The 16,390-nt window shown below is 31.9% G+C and overlaps 1 protein-coding gene across 5 annotated transcripts; it reads right to left on the bottom strand.

Annotated features, from left to right (window-relative positions):
- Positions 1-1,132: 1,132 nt before the first annotated feature.
- LOC139487483 (methyltransferase-like protein 22) lies at positions 1,133-16,351 on the bottom strand. Of its 5 annotated transcripts, none has more exons than XM_071272317.1 (10): positions 16,312-16,351; positions 14,091-14,192; positions 10,769-11,194; positions 9,545-9,585; positions 8,943-9,087; positions 8,155-8,271; positions 7,644-7,730; positions 3,864-3,963; positions 3,258-3,420; positions 1,133-1,714 (listed from the first exon to the last, which is right to left on the bottom strand). In XM_071272317.1, the coding sequence occupies exons 2-10, from the start codon at positions 14,161-14,163 to the stop codon at positions 1,670-1,672; spliced, it is 1,197 nt and encodes a 398-aa protein (XP_071128418.1). In that variant the 5' UTR covers positions 14,164-14,192; positions 16,312-16,351; the 3' UTR covers positions 1,133-1,669. The 5 variants fall into 5 exon arrangements, with proteins under 5 accessions (XP_071128418.1, XP_071128417.1, XP_071128420.1 ...); XM_071272316.1 differs by having other exon boundaries at positions 16,116-16,328; XM_071272319.1 differs by having other exon boundaries at positions 7,644-7,727; positions 16,188-16,321.
- Positions 16,352-16,390: the final 39 nt, after the last annotated feature.

Genomic DNA, 16,390 nt, shown 5'->3' with positions numbered 1-16,390 from the left:
GAGCTGATTTCCAATGAGATAACTTTCCAACAGAAACCAAATAAGAACAGAAAGACCATCAGCAATGAGCAAAGCACTTTACCTCATAGCAAGCTTTAAAAAGCCATGACTGGTCAAATGTAAAACAATGCAAAACAATAAACTAGAGGCTCTCAAGAGTGTTATCTATATCTATAATAATATTCAATATTACAATACAATATAGGTGAGCTTAAAATGTGTCCAGTGACCCGGCCAACCAACCAAGATGGCCACCATGGCTAAAAATAGAACATAGGGGTAAAATGAAGTTTTTGGCTTATAACTCAAAAACCAAAGCATTTAGAGCAAACTGACATGGGGTAAAATTGTTTATCAGGTCAAGATCTATCTGCCCTGAAATTTTCAGATGAATCGGACAACCCGTTGTTGGGTTGCTACCCCTAAATTGGTAATTTTAAGGAAATTTTACTGTTTTTGGTTATTATCTTGAATAGTATAGCACCATGTTGATTGTAGCGACACCACTTCAACATCAACAGTGCAAGAGTACTGCTTAAAATAAGTCAATGATATTTGGTGTGCTGTTGTACAAAATGTTTATGCATTGGCCGATCTTATTTCCATGGAGATTAGTTGGTCCTGTCCCCTCAGTCACTGCCATGGTATATTTACTTCAAAACTTTGCATAGTTTACATGTTAAAAGTTTGTGATTGAGTCAGTTTTAGGGGAACCACTTATGACATGTCAAATATATTTGGTATGCAGTTGTATTAGTATGTACATATCTTATTTCCAGTGAAATTAACTGGCCCTGTACGATCAGTCATGGTTCACTAACTCTAAATATTAGGCATTATTTACATGTTGAAAGTATTGCTATTCTGTATCTGCAGATATATATCTTCTGCTAAAAGAAGCACACTATCTGTTTTAATTATAACATTTGCCTTTTACTATCATAATTACATACAGATGACACATTGCTGTCAAGGGTTTGTAGCAGTTTGTTCTTTTATTGTGCAGGTACACCACTGTCCCAGGCTTGAGTGCTAACAAAAATGTTTTATATTGCCACATTATATATGTGTCCGTCCTAAATGTTGAGTCTCTATTAGTATGTTAAAACAAAAAAATACCATTGCAAGAAACAACTGTTCAATGCTCAAATTTATTTCTTTAAAAAATCTGTTTCTTTAAAATAAATACATTAAAGTACAGATGTAACATAGTATTTGATCAGGCATACATGATGAAGTTTTTATATTTTAATAATGTCTTCTACAGGTCTTTTTTTATTTTACAAAAAGGAGATAGTAAACAGTATATTAAAAATTTCTTCTGAAATTTATTCACTACGCTTTCTCTTTCACATCTGTATGTCCTGTTTGCTGAATGATAATATTGATCCTCATACAAAACACAGCTTAATATTAAATTACTCCTTGGGCTTTCTCTCAATAGGTAATCATTTACAAAGCTCAAAATTACTCTAGCACTTTGTGTCTCTTAATAATTATTTTTCTTATGCCAACAGACTGTCAATAAGTACTTATAAAGCTTTTCATTCTCCTGTATAGGCAGGTCATGGGTTATTTCCTATATATGCCAGCAGACTATCATTTTGTACTGACAATCTATTTGGTATGGCTATTTATTCTCTTGTATAGACAGGTCATGGGTAACTGATCATTTTGTAGTACTATGCCTTTGTATTGTAACTTTCCAAAGCTCCTGAAAAAATAAATAATGACATTATTGTTAAAACTGAACATAACAAGAATGTGTCCAAAGTAAACGGATGCCCCACTCGCACTATCATTTTCCATGTTCAATGGACCGTGAAAACGGATAAAAAATATAATTAGGCATTAAAATTAGAAAGATCATACCATAAGGAACATGTGTACTAAGTTTCAAGTTGATTGGACTTCAACTTCATCAAAAACTACCTTGACCAAAAACTTTAACCTGAAACATGCACTTTCATTTTCTTTGTTCAATGGACCGTGAAATTGGGGTCAAAAGTTTAATTTGGCTTTTAAATTAGAAAGATCATATCATAAGGAACATGTGTACTAAGTTTCAAGTTGATTGGACTTCAACTTCATCAAAAACTACCTTGACCAAAAACTTTAACCTGAAGCAGGACAGATGGACGGACGAACGAACGGACGCACAGACCAGAAAACATAATGCCCCTCTACTATCGTAGGTGGGGCATAAAAATTCAATAACTCTATCATTAACATACATAGATATTTCACTAGAACCTAAAGATAATAACACAACTTCTAGTAGTGGAAAACAACTAATAAGGACAAAATTGAACTCTAGATGCATTACTCAAAATAACAAATGGACAAGATTCACAAACATGACTGTAATGTTTAAACAAATCTGTGACCTTAACCTTTTATCTGAAATTCCATCCTCATTCACAACAAAATTTCTTATGGGTAAAACTAATATGAGATACTTTACTCACAGTATTAAGATCTATTAAGGGTTAACAGCAGGTCCAATCTGATTGATTAAGAAATAATTCAAGCCCCATTTCATTTTACCACGAGCTATTGGGAGGAGTAAAATATCAGCTGTGGTAAAATCAGTGAAAATTCAAGCCCCAAAAGTTATTTCTATTCTATTAGGACAAATACAGCAATTCTTTTGGATCAAAGGGCTCTAGGTGAAGGCAAATATTTGCCGTTCCCACAAATAAACGTACTATTAAATTGACATAAAGGAACGGATCAAACTGAATTAGTGACAGGCTTAAACTATTTACAATAACATATTTAGATAGGTTAAATGATAAGTTTACTTACATATCTTATATGTATAAAAAAAATTGGTTTATAACACATTTTAGCATCGTTTGTTTACATTTTCTTGTTGTGATGATTATATTATGACGTCGGGAAGCTCATACATAAAAACATATGAAGTGGGAGAACGATCGGAACAGCCCAAATAATATATTCATATTTATCACGGGTGTGTACTCAAAGCCTTAGAAGGACGTCATATTAAAATCATGGTATAATATACTAACGCAGAGTGCACTGATGGATTTACAAACTGATTACTATATTACTACTAGCAAAGGTTGGAAGGATCATACTGGCCATTAAAAACTTGACAGTTATGGATATTTCAGTTGTCTCTAACATGACAAAGCTGCTCATACATAGTGATATAAGTATAGTATATGCCAAAACACTTGGGGGAAAATGTGAAAGCATAAAAAATACATCTTCTCATACATAAAACTTACTAGTTCTTTAGTCCTGTTATACTGGAAACATTGTGGAATTTCCTCTTTACATGATATGGTAAACTGACCATGGTCAGACATGTCCTGTAACTGGGTCAAACATTCTCTGAAGTGCTGGTAAGCTGGACAAGCTATGTCTAAATCTTGTAATGTAAAAACATATCTAAAGCAAAGAAGGAAAGAAAGCTATGTCTAAATCTTGTAATGTAAAAACATATCTAAAGCAAAGAAGGAAAGAACAGTTGAATCACAAATCAGTAACAAATTACAATGTAATGAAACAATTAAGATTGAACAAATATACCATAATTACTCTAGTTTCTCATCAGTAAAAAGGTGAAAATTGTTAAATTCAGCAATGTGAAAAAAATGTGAATAACAAAATCATGTCAGTGACCAGATATGGAAAGTATGATAACTTATAAGTACAACACTGAATGTACAATACAACAATGTTTGTATTTTTATGTGATATCCTCTGGAACTTATGGTTCACCAGTGAAAGGTATGGACCAAGTAGAAAGAACAACACTAATGGTATCAATTATACTGCGCCAGGTGCATAAAGTGAGGGTACACTGAAAAATACAGAACAACAAAAATTACCTTTTCTCTGTGGAAATGTACCAAGTATTTATGGATGTGTATACCATTAGACCATAAACAGTTCTAAATAAGGCGTCAGTAATGTTGTTATCATATATAACTGAAAAAGAAATAATGTGAAATTACTTTAATTTGTGGGTATCAATTTTCGTGGTTTGAGCAAAAGTTACATGTTCTTAAGTTCTTTAATTCGTGGATTTTAGTTTTCTGAAAAAAAAATAGAGTTGAAAATTTAAACCACCAGATCTCAATTGAAGGAAATTGCTTTGTAAACATTTAAATTGTTGCACCTGTGTTAATCATAGTGATAACAATAATAAACCGGAGATCCAGTGATCAGCAGACTAAAGACCATCAAAGGTGTTAATTGGGTCATATTGAAGAAAACAGTTACATAAACAAATGCCAGAAATTGACTTAAAATTATAAATTCTATTTTCTTATCAAAAGCAAGCCCACCATGAAATTCTTATTTTCCGTACGAGAATTATGAGAATATAAAATGAACACTTTATCATAGCAGTCATCATCACTGAAAATCTGAGTTTTATCGAACAACTATATTTTATATGAGAATTAAAATGTCAAAAGTTGTGCAAATTAGGTTTTTAAAGATTAAATGGGTACAATCCTGTCTGTTGTTGTAGTTCATAGTGCATTTGGTAAATCTGATGATTCAATGTATTCTCAACCCTACATGGGGATTTTTCATGTCTTGATTTGGACAACACTTATTATATTTCGTTGGACAATTAAATTCGTGAATTAAGTCATCCAGGAAAACCATGAAAATTGGTTCCCCACAAATAAAAGTACTTTCACAATAGTAAAAAAAATTATTGCCAGATGTCCAACAATGTTTTATAAATGGCAATCTTTTTGAAAATAAACACAATATATTTTGATACATTAGTAGCTTTCTTCTTGGACCTCACTTTTTTGGGGTAATCCACCAACATATAGATATTATAACTCAATCAAAGAGCTGAAAGCTCTGAAGAAAAATGACGCCACTGTCTCTAATATTGGGATAGTTTTTATGCAAGTCTTGATTTTCACGTACCGTAATTAGTTTAACAATGCAACATGTATCGTGAGCATATAATTGATATTCGTATATGTGTGTGTGTGTGAAGTGAAGGTGACAACTGGCTGTTTTTTTAAGACAAATGAATAGGTCAAGACTAGCTGAATTGTACAAATAAATACCATAGAAAGGCTTGTATATTTCTCACTGGTACATAGTCTGAATACGGGTCCGTTCGCGTCCATTCACGTTTGCGCCCACTCATTTTCACCCCCTTTCACTTTCACACCCTACATGTTCGCACCCAATCTTAATTGGTTTTGTGTTTAATAACTCTGTAAGCAAGTGTTTTCTTATAAGTATAATTGTTGTCATTGTCTCAAAATAAAGTAAGACAGCAATTTTTTTTTTGTGTTGAATAAATCTTAATCATGTTTTGGATAGGGTATTGCTAAAAATAATAATAATCCTTTCTAAATAAAGTGGTATTTTGTTAACGTTTTATTTTGTGTTGAATAACTCTTAATCATGTTTTGGTTAGTGTATTGCTATAACTTGTTTCATTGACTTGTTTCAAAATGAAGTGAGATTCTGACTATGTTTGTTTCCGTGTGTTGAATAAATTTTATCATGTTTTGGTTATATTAGTGGATTGCTATATTTTGGTGTCTATGTTTTATTGTTTCGTTGTTTCAGATCAATGGGACCAAGCTGTTAAAAAAAATTATCTTTTGTGTTTTTTCCTTTAAAATCTTCAATTTTTTACTCATACCAAGCTATAAATACATTCAGTATTTACACCAAAGCAATTTAAAACAACAACCATGATTTTCCAATTATTCAACTTGAATTTGAATTAAAATTGGGCACGAATGAGTAGAGTGTGAATGTGCGAACGTGTAGGGTGCGAAAATGTATTGGGCACAAACAGACCTGATACAACACAGTCTGAACCCCCTTCTCCCACAAAATATTAAGTAAATAATCTTTTTGTTACTGCTATCAAAGGTCTAATGAAACTCAGATAATTTCAAACATTTTGTCAAAGAATTCTAGTCAAACCGGCACCTAGTTAAATTGGCACCTGGACAAATCATCACCTGGTTAAAATCGACACCTGATATAGTCAATTCGTCACCCATGTTAAATATATATTTTTAACAGTATTTTAAGCAATAGGGTAAAAATAAGAAAGGGCTTGCCAGAATTTTTTTCAGTATTTAAGCAAAAAGAGTTAAATACTAACTTTCACATTTTTGGGTGTTCATGTACATTTTGTATATATTTATTTTTCTCAACTAAATGACTTTTTTGGTGTAGTTTTAATGATATATATATATGAGTAGTCCAAATAATTATTACGTCTGGCAAGGCTTTTTAAATTTTATTCTGGAACACTTTCCTATGACCGCAAGGCTATATTAATTTTTTTTCTGGGACGCCTTCCTACGAACGTCGTAGGAAGGCGTCCCAGAAAAATAATAAAATAGCCTTGCCAGACGTCATAATTATTTTGACTAATACATGAGATATTGGGTATTTTTCTGCATTATTTTAACCAGTTGAGCATTTTACAGGATTGTTGGTTTAATGCTGTATAAACTTTACTGAAAAAAAACCACCTTAAATTTGCTAATTATTTTGCATGAAAGATTGATTTATTGAAAGGGACTCATAGTTTTCCATTTTATTTTAATAATTGACTTGTTTTTACAATTACACAAATTGTCTAATTGTTAAAACAACAGCTTTGGTAAGGGCTTCGTTGTTTACCTTTATACACAACATTATTATATTCACTTTCGTTTCGTTGTTTACCAAAATACACAACAACATATTCACTATGTACTTGGTAACAGTAATTAATTAATTGAATAGAAAATATTATAACAAATATTATTGGATGCCGAATTGACGTCGAATAGGTGCCGATTTTACTAGATGCCAATTTAACCAGGTGACGACTTGACTTGTACGTTTCAATTCCTCTGCGATCGTTTGCGGTATTTTCTTGAGAAAATCTATTTTCCATCATCAAAGAGAAGAAGAAACCGCTTTAAAATGATTCTGGAACGCTTCATGATTGTTAAAATAAGTTTAATTCACTCAAAAACAATTTTAAAACTTGCGATGTTTAAGCAGGAAGTTTCCAAAGCATGTGTAAAAGAAGAAATTAACCGGTGAGAGTGAAAATCCGTATATGACAGATATCCCTATAGTACGACTTTGAAAGTAAAACAGTTCAATCCTTTTGTAAAACAGTCTTTAATATACCTTTCACATTAATGTTTGAAGGGTCTTAAGCTTATTCAAACCATATAAGTCGGTATGAAACACCAAAACGGAATGAACAATAACCGATTACGTTTTGTAGTTTACAAATTCTAAAACTGGTTTCCGTCAAACTACAACACTTTGTTCGAGTGTAGTGGAATTCAAGTAGAAACCAGTGTAAACTGGGTCCTGACTGATTTAATACTACACAATGATGCATAATGATAACACAAGCAGATTCCAGTTTGTATGGAAAATAGTAAATACGAAACCAAGCGCGGTAGGCAGAGAAATAAAATGAAGTTCAGGTCGGCAGTTATAGAACAATGACTGCGTCATTTTCCAAAAATAATAATTTTATATTTTTGAAAGTTTTTTCATGAGTTTGTACATCCAATTACATAGTATAATTAGTTATTGAATTATGCCCACTTTCAAAAATTTAAAATTCTCCTTTGATCTAAAATAAAAGATCTTACCATCAGCTGATATAATAATGTCACAGGAATCAATGTCACTCTCTACTTCATGGTCCATCTTTAACTTTACTTCATCAGTTTTATCTACTAAAAACAATATGGAATACTTTTGATTTTTTGAATCAATTCCTTTTGAAACATACAATCCTATATTCTTAGATGCATTTTTTATACACAGAGTACATTGTTTTTCATATATTTAAAAATAAACATTTGTATTTTCCATTTTTTCATGAATGGTTTAATCTATTCTGATCCTGTAAATTAAAAGGGGAAAATCAAGTGATAAAGGGTTACTGTTTTTGTTGTACGAATCTGTAATTTATTGCATGAATAGATAAAAATTACCTAATTCAAGCTAAAAAATACCGGTATTCTTCACCGTAAAACCATCTATTTTAAATTTGTATCCATTTATTCCCTTTTAAAACCCTCTTTACAGTTCCAATATTCTAAATAACAGATTGAGATGTAAACTGATCTGATATGATAATACTTATAATAGTTTTACCTGCAGTATACTTATTTTCAAACCAATCAAATTCTTCTACAGAAAAGTTTGTGACATCTTTTATATTGTTTTGATCCAGGTTGTGTTGTGCTAGTTCTTTAATGTCCTTCCCTATATCTGGAATTATAAATTGAAATTACAATGCATTAACTGTTTTGTAAATGTACTACAATGTATGTTTTAGTATGTAGAAAAATATTAATCAAAGAATTTTATCTACAAAATTTCTCATCTTTTAAAATGTAAGCAATCAGCAATCAAATGACCTCTAGGAAAAAACCTTGAACCCTGTAATATATAATCATGTGACTGCCTCATATAAACTAAACCAGAAATACATATACACCTTACAATCATTCAATACACTAACTATTGTTGTATTGCTTATAGTTTTAAAGAAACAGGCTGAACTAAGAAAACTTAACATTGATCAATAAACCATGAAATTGGGACAAGGAAAATGGACATTTGACAAACTGACACTTCTTAACACAAGGCATCTATATACAAAGTATGAAACATGCAGGTCTCCCACCTTCTAAAATATACAGCTTTTTAGAAGTTAGCTAACACCGCTGCTGGATCACTATCCGTTTGTCGAGCTTTCTGCGACAAAAGTTGCAGGATTTTACAGATAAATACAAAGAACAATATTTGCCTAGAAATCTGATCACAATAAATGTTGTCTGAATTCACTTTGGGACATTTTTCATGAATCAAAATAGATTGGATGACAGTTCCATTAATACCCACATTTTATTTCTTGTCTCTATTATAATATATTTCACCTGTAGATATTATATGATCAGCATACATAGCAGCAACAACACTAGTAAGACCAACACCAGCCCCTAAATCTAAAACTCTCTTCCCTTGGAACTCTTCTTTGTGGGAAATAATAAAATCTGCCATCAACAAGCTTGCTAACCATATCTGTAAGAATTGAGTAAAATGTTAACAAAATGCTATCTAACCATTTCTTTAATAATGACTATTTGAGAGATTTAAAGCTTGTGTATGTAATCAGTCATTGTTAATTGTTGAATGTCATATATGATTGTCTATTTCAAGTTAAGCATTGTTGGGCTACTGTCTTATCAACTCACCTCCCTATAATTAATATCAACTAGTAGGGTGTTTTAAAAAAATACACAACTGCTGAGATAGGTATATATTTTACTTTTCATACTAGAATAATTTAACTTAGATAAGGGGAGATAATTAAGTTTATGCCAAATCCCTGAAATTGTTTTCTAGACTATCTCAAATACCTTTCTGTTGTTGAAAACTGTACGTTAACCTCCAAAAGTCTTTTGGTTATTGGTGTTTTTTGGGTTGCTGTCTAATTGATTAGTAAACCCATAATTGTCTTTAATTTGTATATGTTTACCTGTTGCCCAACATTCTCCAAAGTGGTTTCCATTTTATGTGCTGAAAATAAAAGAGACTAGCATAGTCAATAACACTTTGTAGTCATACAGACTTTTCCTAATTCTAAATGAAAAGGTTAAATGATAATGAAAATTGGAATTATGCTCAATATTTTTGTCACATTAAAAGTTTAAATTCCATGATGTCTTCATGGTTTGCATAAGATTGGTTCTTATATATTGCAAAAAATAATCTAAAATACACAAATATTAAAAATTCAGTAAAATTACTGACTTAACAAACTTTTTAGTGCAACTTCCTTCTAGTAGGTGGAACAAATATATGTTTTAAATGATATGCAATGTTTAAGATTAATTTCAGATAAGTAGTTTTACGTAAATGCATGAATTTAAGTTGGGTATCAGTGGATTTATATCTTACAACAAATACTAACAGGAACAGGTTAAGGAGGCTCGAGGGTACAAAAAATTCAGCAAAAATTTAAACACTTTTTTCATAACAAATTTTATCTATTACACTATTAGCTGTTACTTTATGATATGGTACAAAAATCATCCCAAAAAATTAATATGTTTTGGCCCCAGATGACTTTCAAAAGTTTTTATCATTGAAAAAGCTCCAAATTATCTCCCTTTGGGGGAAAAAAATGCCCTTTTTTTGCATAAAACTTGAAATATCTTTTTAACTCATCGCTGACCTACATTTTGTATTATTTTTTTAACTAAGCTGTACTTAAACTATTGTAAAAGTTAAGTGATTTCTGTAATAAAGTTCTTTTTTTATTTCAATATTACCTTTTTTCTTTTATTAGTTCAACAGAAAAAAATACCTTAACAAAAATGCATGCTACTTTCAAAGGCAGATTGTGAACTAAAATGAACAGTGACCCCATATTTTTAATTTTATTTTTCTATTAAAATAGGATAAAGTTTAGTTATAGAAAAAAGTGATATCCTAATATTTAAAAAAAAGACCCCTTAATAGTTTATTTATATTCTCAAATTCAGGTATTCTGAAACCATAATGGATGTAACAGTCAAAACTTTAATCAATCATTCTAAAGATTAATCCCAGTAATTTTTCATTTGTTATAATTTAAAATGAAGAATAGCAATACATAAAAAAAAATCTTCCTCCCTATAGCAAATTTTACATTTTTTTTTCACAAAAAAAGCATTTTAAATTTTTATATTATAAATTGCATTAAAATGTTTTTTTTTACCAATTGTCATTACAGAAAGATCTTCTATTTTTCTCTTTCTTCTTTGTACTTCAACATCTCCATCAGAGTCTTTCTTCACTTTACAAACATCTTTACTTTTCTTCACTTCACAAATGTCTTTATCTATCTTCACTCCATAAACATCTTTATCTGTCTTCACTTCACCAATACATTTATCATCCTTATATATTTCTATTCCTCCAATATCTCTGTCCATTTCAGTATTATCTTTATCTTCTGTTTTTTCGTCACCCTCTGTTCCATCTTTAGTTGTAACTTCAGCCTGTTTATCTATACCTTGTGCTATATCAGTCAGTGAACCATTGACAAGTTTTGATCTATGTAAATTTCCATCTTCAGTTGTTTTTGCACTAACCTGTTTCTTTTTCTTTGTATATGTATCTTCAGAATAGTAAAATCTAGAAACTAAAACACAAATAAATTTGATAAAGTTGAGTTCAGGTAAAAAAATTTAGTTAAGGTTGAAGGTAGATTGACTGTTACACTGTACAGCCATGATCTTAGATTGTAAAATAGCAGTACCAAATCAGTCTAGTTCTTTGTTTATATCATCTTCGCTAGCCAAGGGATCCACTCCCGCTCTTTTCACCCTTGGCGGATTGAGATAATATTTCGGAGACACAAGGTAAGGATTTTTATTGGTTGCAGTAGAAACTTGCTGCATCCAATCAAAAAGCGCCTATAACATGATCACGTGTAAATGTAGAAAGTGTTTGTAAACAATTGCCACATGTTTATTGTGCAACAAGTCTTTACGTCACTAAACATACGACTATATTTAGTGACAACTTGAATGTTTTTAATCAACTAATAGAAGTTCCTGTGTATGTTTCATGCACAAATGCATGAATGTTGACGTATATTTTCGTTTCCGGCTTTACCAAGTGGGTAGAATATAGACGCTACCGTGTTTTACCTTCAAATTGAAGAGTTCAAGTGCTATCATTGGTCAAGAATAATGTATTCAGAATGGGCTTGACTTTAATCTTCCGATAGATGGCGCAACATTGATATCAGAAATGTTGGCTCAATCTGCCAAGAGTGAAGAGAGCGGGAGTGGATCGTAACCCTTGGCTAGCGAAGATGTGATTATATAAGTTATTAGACAGATTGACTATGATGAAGTGTATTTGAATAAACAATTGTTGATTTATTGCATTATTTGCATTGTTTGAACAAATACCAAATTTCGTTTGGTTCAAATCAATTTTCCAACTTTGTTATATGATGGGAGATAACTCTATCTGTAAATAAACTGTTATCACAGAGATATGTCTCACCTTTTTGTAATTTTAATAATGCAAATTTTGAAATCAAAATAGCAATACTGTAACATCTTACACAAGGTATACAAACATTCAAAGCCAATGAACCATGACTGGGTTACATGGCTAAACAATCTCCATGTAAATGAGATGTCCCAATGCTAATACAACTACATGTACATACCAAATACTGTTGATTATGTTATAAGTCGTTTCCAAATCTAAATACAAAACTTAACTTGTAAACTATGTAAAAGTTTTAAAATGTCAATGAAGCATGAAGAGGGGGGGGGGGGCTATATAATCTCTGTGGAAAGCAATTTTGCGCCTGTCCCAAGTCAGGAGCCTCTGGCCTTTGTTAGTCTTGTATGATTTTAAATTTTAGTTTCTTGTGTATAATTCGGAGTTTAGTATGACGTCCATTATCACTGTACTATTATGCATATTTTAGGGGCCAGCTGAAGGACACCTACGGGTGCGGGAATTCTCGCTACATTGAAGACCCATTGGTTGCCTTCGGCTGTTGTTTGCTCTATGGTCGGGTGGTTGTCGCTTTGACATATTCACCATTTCCTTTCTCAATTTTATTGGCAAATTTGCTTACCAAATATCATTGATTTAACATTAAATGAGCAGTTCATCTTAAACTGATCTAATCTCAAACTAATACATGTAAACTAAGATAGGTTTCAAAGTCATTAGACTATGACTGAGGGTCAAGGCCAAATATTATGCATGGAAATGAGATGTGCCAATGCTTATACAACTGAATATCAATTAACATTGGCCTACCACTAATGGTTCCCCTTGAACTGACCTAATAACAAATTAATACATAACTTACAAAAAATTTCAAAGTCAATAGACCATGACTAAGGGGGCGGAGCCAAATCATCTCCATGGAAATGAGATATGCCAATGCTTATACAACTGCATACTAAATATTATTGACCTACCACTTGTGGTTCCTCATAAACTGACCTAATCACAAACTAATACATGTAAAACAAGAATGTGTCCCAAGTACACGGATGCCCCACTCGCACTATCATTTTCTATGTTCAGTGGACCGTGAAATTGGGGTCAAAACTTTAATTTGGAATTAAAATTAGAAAGATCATATCATAGGGAACATGTGTACTAAGTTTCAAGTTGATTAGACTTCAACTTCTTCAAAAACTACCTTGACCAAAAACTTTAACCTGAAGCGAACGGACGCAAACGGACAAACGGACGCACAGACGGACGGATGCACAGACGGACGGACGAAAGGAGGCACAGACCAGAAAACATAATGCCCCTCTACTATCGTAGGTGGGGCATAAAAAGGCAAAAGTTTTGAAGCTAATAGACCATGACTGAGGGAACAGGGCCACATAATCTCCATGGAAATGAGATGTGCCAATGCTTATACAGCTGCATACCAAATATGATTGACCTACCACTAGTGGTTCACCATAAACTAGACCTAATCAAAAACTTATACATTGTTGACACCGCCGCCAGCCTGAAACAGCATACCTTTGTCTCGCTTTTTGACTCTGTCAAGGCGAGACAAAAAATGATCCACCTATATTTCATAATCAATATCAATATCAGTGACTGCACTTCATAGACGGTGTCATACAGCACTGTCATAAACAGTAAATGGATACACTTGTGCAAGGCATTGAACAAACGAGCAATGAATTTGAATGTCAATACAGAAATGCAAAAGTCTACATTAACCATAACCATTTTTAAATTCTGATGTTCAATCTTGATCAATGATATACTTATGATAGAAGCTTTGCTATTTTTTAATAAGGTAATACGAGCTAAATAAGGAGATACTTGTAAGTGCAAGATAGACAAATATAAATATTAGTATATTACTAGTATACTGCTGTCATCTTTGAACTGATAATTTTGTACCATCAGATGAACATTTAAAAGTACAATTTAATACCATCATCTTTGTTAGTAAAATGTTACTAACTAAATGATAACATAGATTTTTAAAATGTTCAACAATTGAATATGGAGTAGTAACTTACTATTGTAGCCTTTTGACTGGTTACTTTGGACCTGTAGATGTACATCTGAAAGTACTAACTCATCTTTCTGCATTATTAATCTTCATTGATCACATCAGGTTACTAAAATATAAACAAATATTGGTTGTTTACACTGTTTTTTTTAGTTTTATTATGTAGGGGCAAAACACTTGTACCCAGGAAATCCACGAAAATTGGTATCCAAGGAATAATAATGAATCCACAGTATATATGTTTTATTACCAATTAAAATTATGTCAATACAGTCAAACTTTGACCTATTTTGTCCAATGAATTATGATGTCTTGAAAGGATCATATTTTTTTTGCTTTGAGGCTTTCCTGCGCAGGCGTTAACCCAGTTGAAATAGAACAACAGAATCAAAGCTCTTTGTTAGAGAAGGCGATAAATGCTTACTGTAATGTTTACTATAGAAACAAAAAAATAAAACGGCAATTTTCTTCTCAATTACGAAGTGTTTTATCTTAAAAACACCATTTGCATAAATTTTCAATTTATCTATTACATAATAATGCAGAACAATTAGATATCAAGTCGACGACATGGGTATCTTTCAAGTTGGATGTAGAAAATGCATAACCTTCGATTTAAATAAAATTTTTACCACAGACACAGAGAACATATCAATCTATTAGTTCAGTAATTTTTTTGTCTGCTCTTCCATTATGTGACTCAAGAAAAAATTCTAAAAAAATACAACTGACATAAAAGGATCGTAATGGTGCTATTTGGATAAATTTATCAGTTTTCAAGAGCAAAATTGGCAGTGCGTCATCCATACAATGGCTTTAATTTCTACGATTGTAAAAATGAAATGGTGTAATGGGGAGATAATTTTGACGAAGTAGAATCCTCAGACTGTGTGGTGTCAAATCAAGTGTCAAAGCAAAAATATATATGTCTTTAAAGATACATGCATGTATCATAATTATTTGGACTACTATTTTTGTCTGTCTTAAAGAATGATAATGTTAAATACCATGCCGCCACACCAAATTTTAATTTCATCATACATGTCTAAACATATGACAACTTTATGACATTAATAAATATTATATATATAAATACATATAATTCTAATATGACGTGCTTCTTTCGCTTTGTAAACAACACTGTGATAAAATTCTCGATATATCTATACTCAGCGCAGACTCCGAGATGTACATAATAATGGCGGTTACAATATACTTCCCACGTAAATCCACATGTATTGAAACCTATTTGCAAACCCTTTGCCGATTTTATTGTTTTAAAAATTGCAATTAAAAAAGACAAAATCACTTTTATTCTTATTCGGATGCAAAGAAGTAATGCAAAACAGCTCGGAGAAACCAGCAAAATAAAAATAAAATAAAATTCCGCGAAAGTTTATTCATGTATTTGGCGCTATCAAAGTCATTTCAAAACATGACGTCATACAAATGAAAACGCTAGCGTTGAAAGTTTTCTGTTACGTGAACCATTTAAATTTCGTTTACTATTGCATTAAAATTGATTCTCAAGGTAGGTTTTGTTTGATTTTCTATTCTATTGCATTATTCGCATATTTACTGATTTCAGCAAGTCAACATGGCGGCTCCTTAGTTAAGAACTGTCAACTTTGGATTTTACGGTAGCTTACGAGAAAAACATGTAAATCAAAATGGCAATTGTTGGTTTTGAGAATGAAACAGATTTTTTTCGGCGGTTGTTTACGAAATAATCCATGCAAGCTACGAATTTACTAGAATGTTCGAGCTTTATCTAACAGGGAGTAAAAAAGAACAGCCGCACACACAGCATACCCACCCTCGCTTCAGTTTTTTTAATGATCGTATTTGTCCTATTAGAATCGAAATAATTCATGGAAGCCATAGATTATTGGAAATTTACACATGGCCTGGGCCGTGATATTCGTTAATTTTATCCCTCGCTAACGCTCAGGATAAAATTCGAATATCACGGCCCAGGCCATGTGTAAATTTCCAATAATCTATGGCTTCCATGAATTATTTCTTAAATTACTTTACAGTCACATGTGTTAAAATCAACTACTTCAACCTCCAAATGCTGTAAAAACTTGGAAAGGGATCTTACATCACATCCTTTTTTGTTTGGGTTATTTTTCGGTTGAACATGCATACATGACATCTGGGAACAGTATATCTAACGTTAATATATATGTTACTGATGACATGTAGTTTATAAATTATTTGTTTACAGTGTTTTTCCGCTTGACAATTACGTTTCTATCCGGATCGTTTCTAAAACTAATATTCTCCGTCTGAATCATTTTGCGC

This window comes from Mytilus edulis, chromosome 9 (genome assembly GCF_963676685.1).
Source record: "Mytilus edulis chromosome 9, xbMytEdul2.2, whole genome shotgun sequence".
In the NCBI taxonomy this organism is placed as follows: domain Eukaryota; kingdom Metazoa; phylum Mollusca; class Bivalvia; order Mytilida; family Mytilidae; genus Mytilus; species Mytilus edulis.
This window is presented reverse-complemented; position numbering and strand designations above follow the sequence as displayed.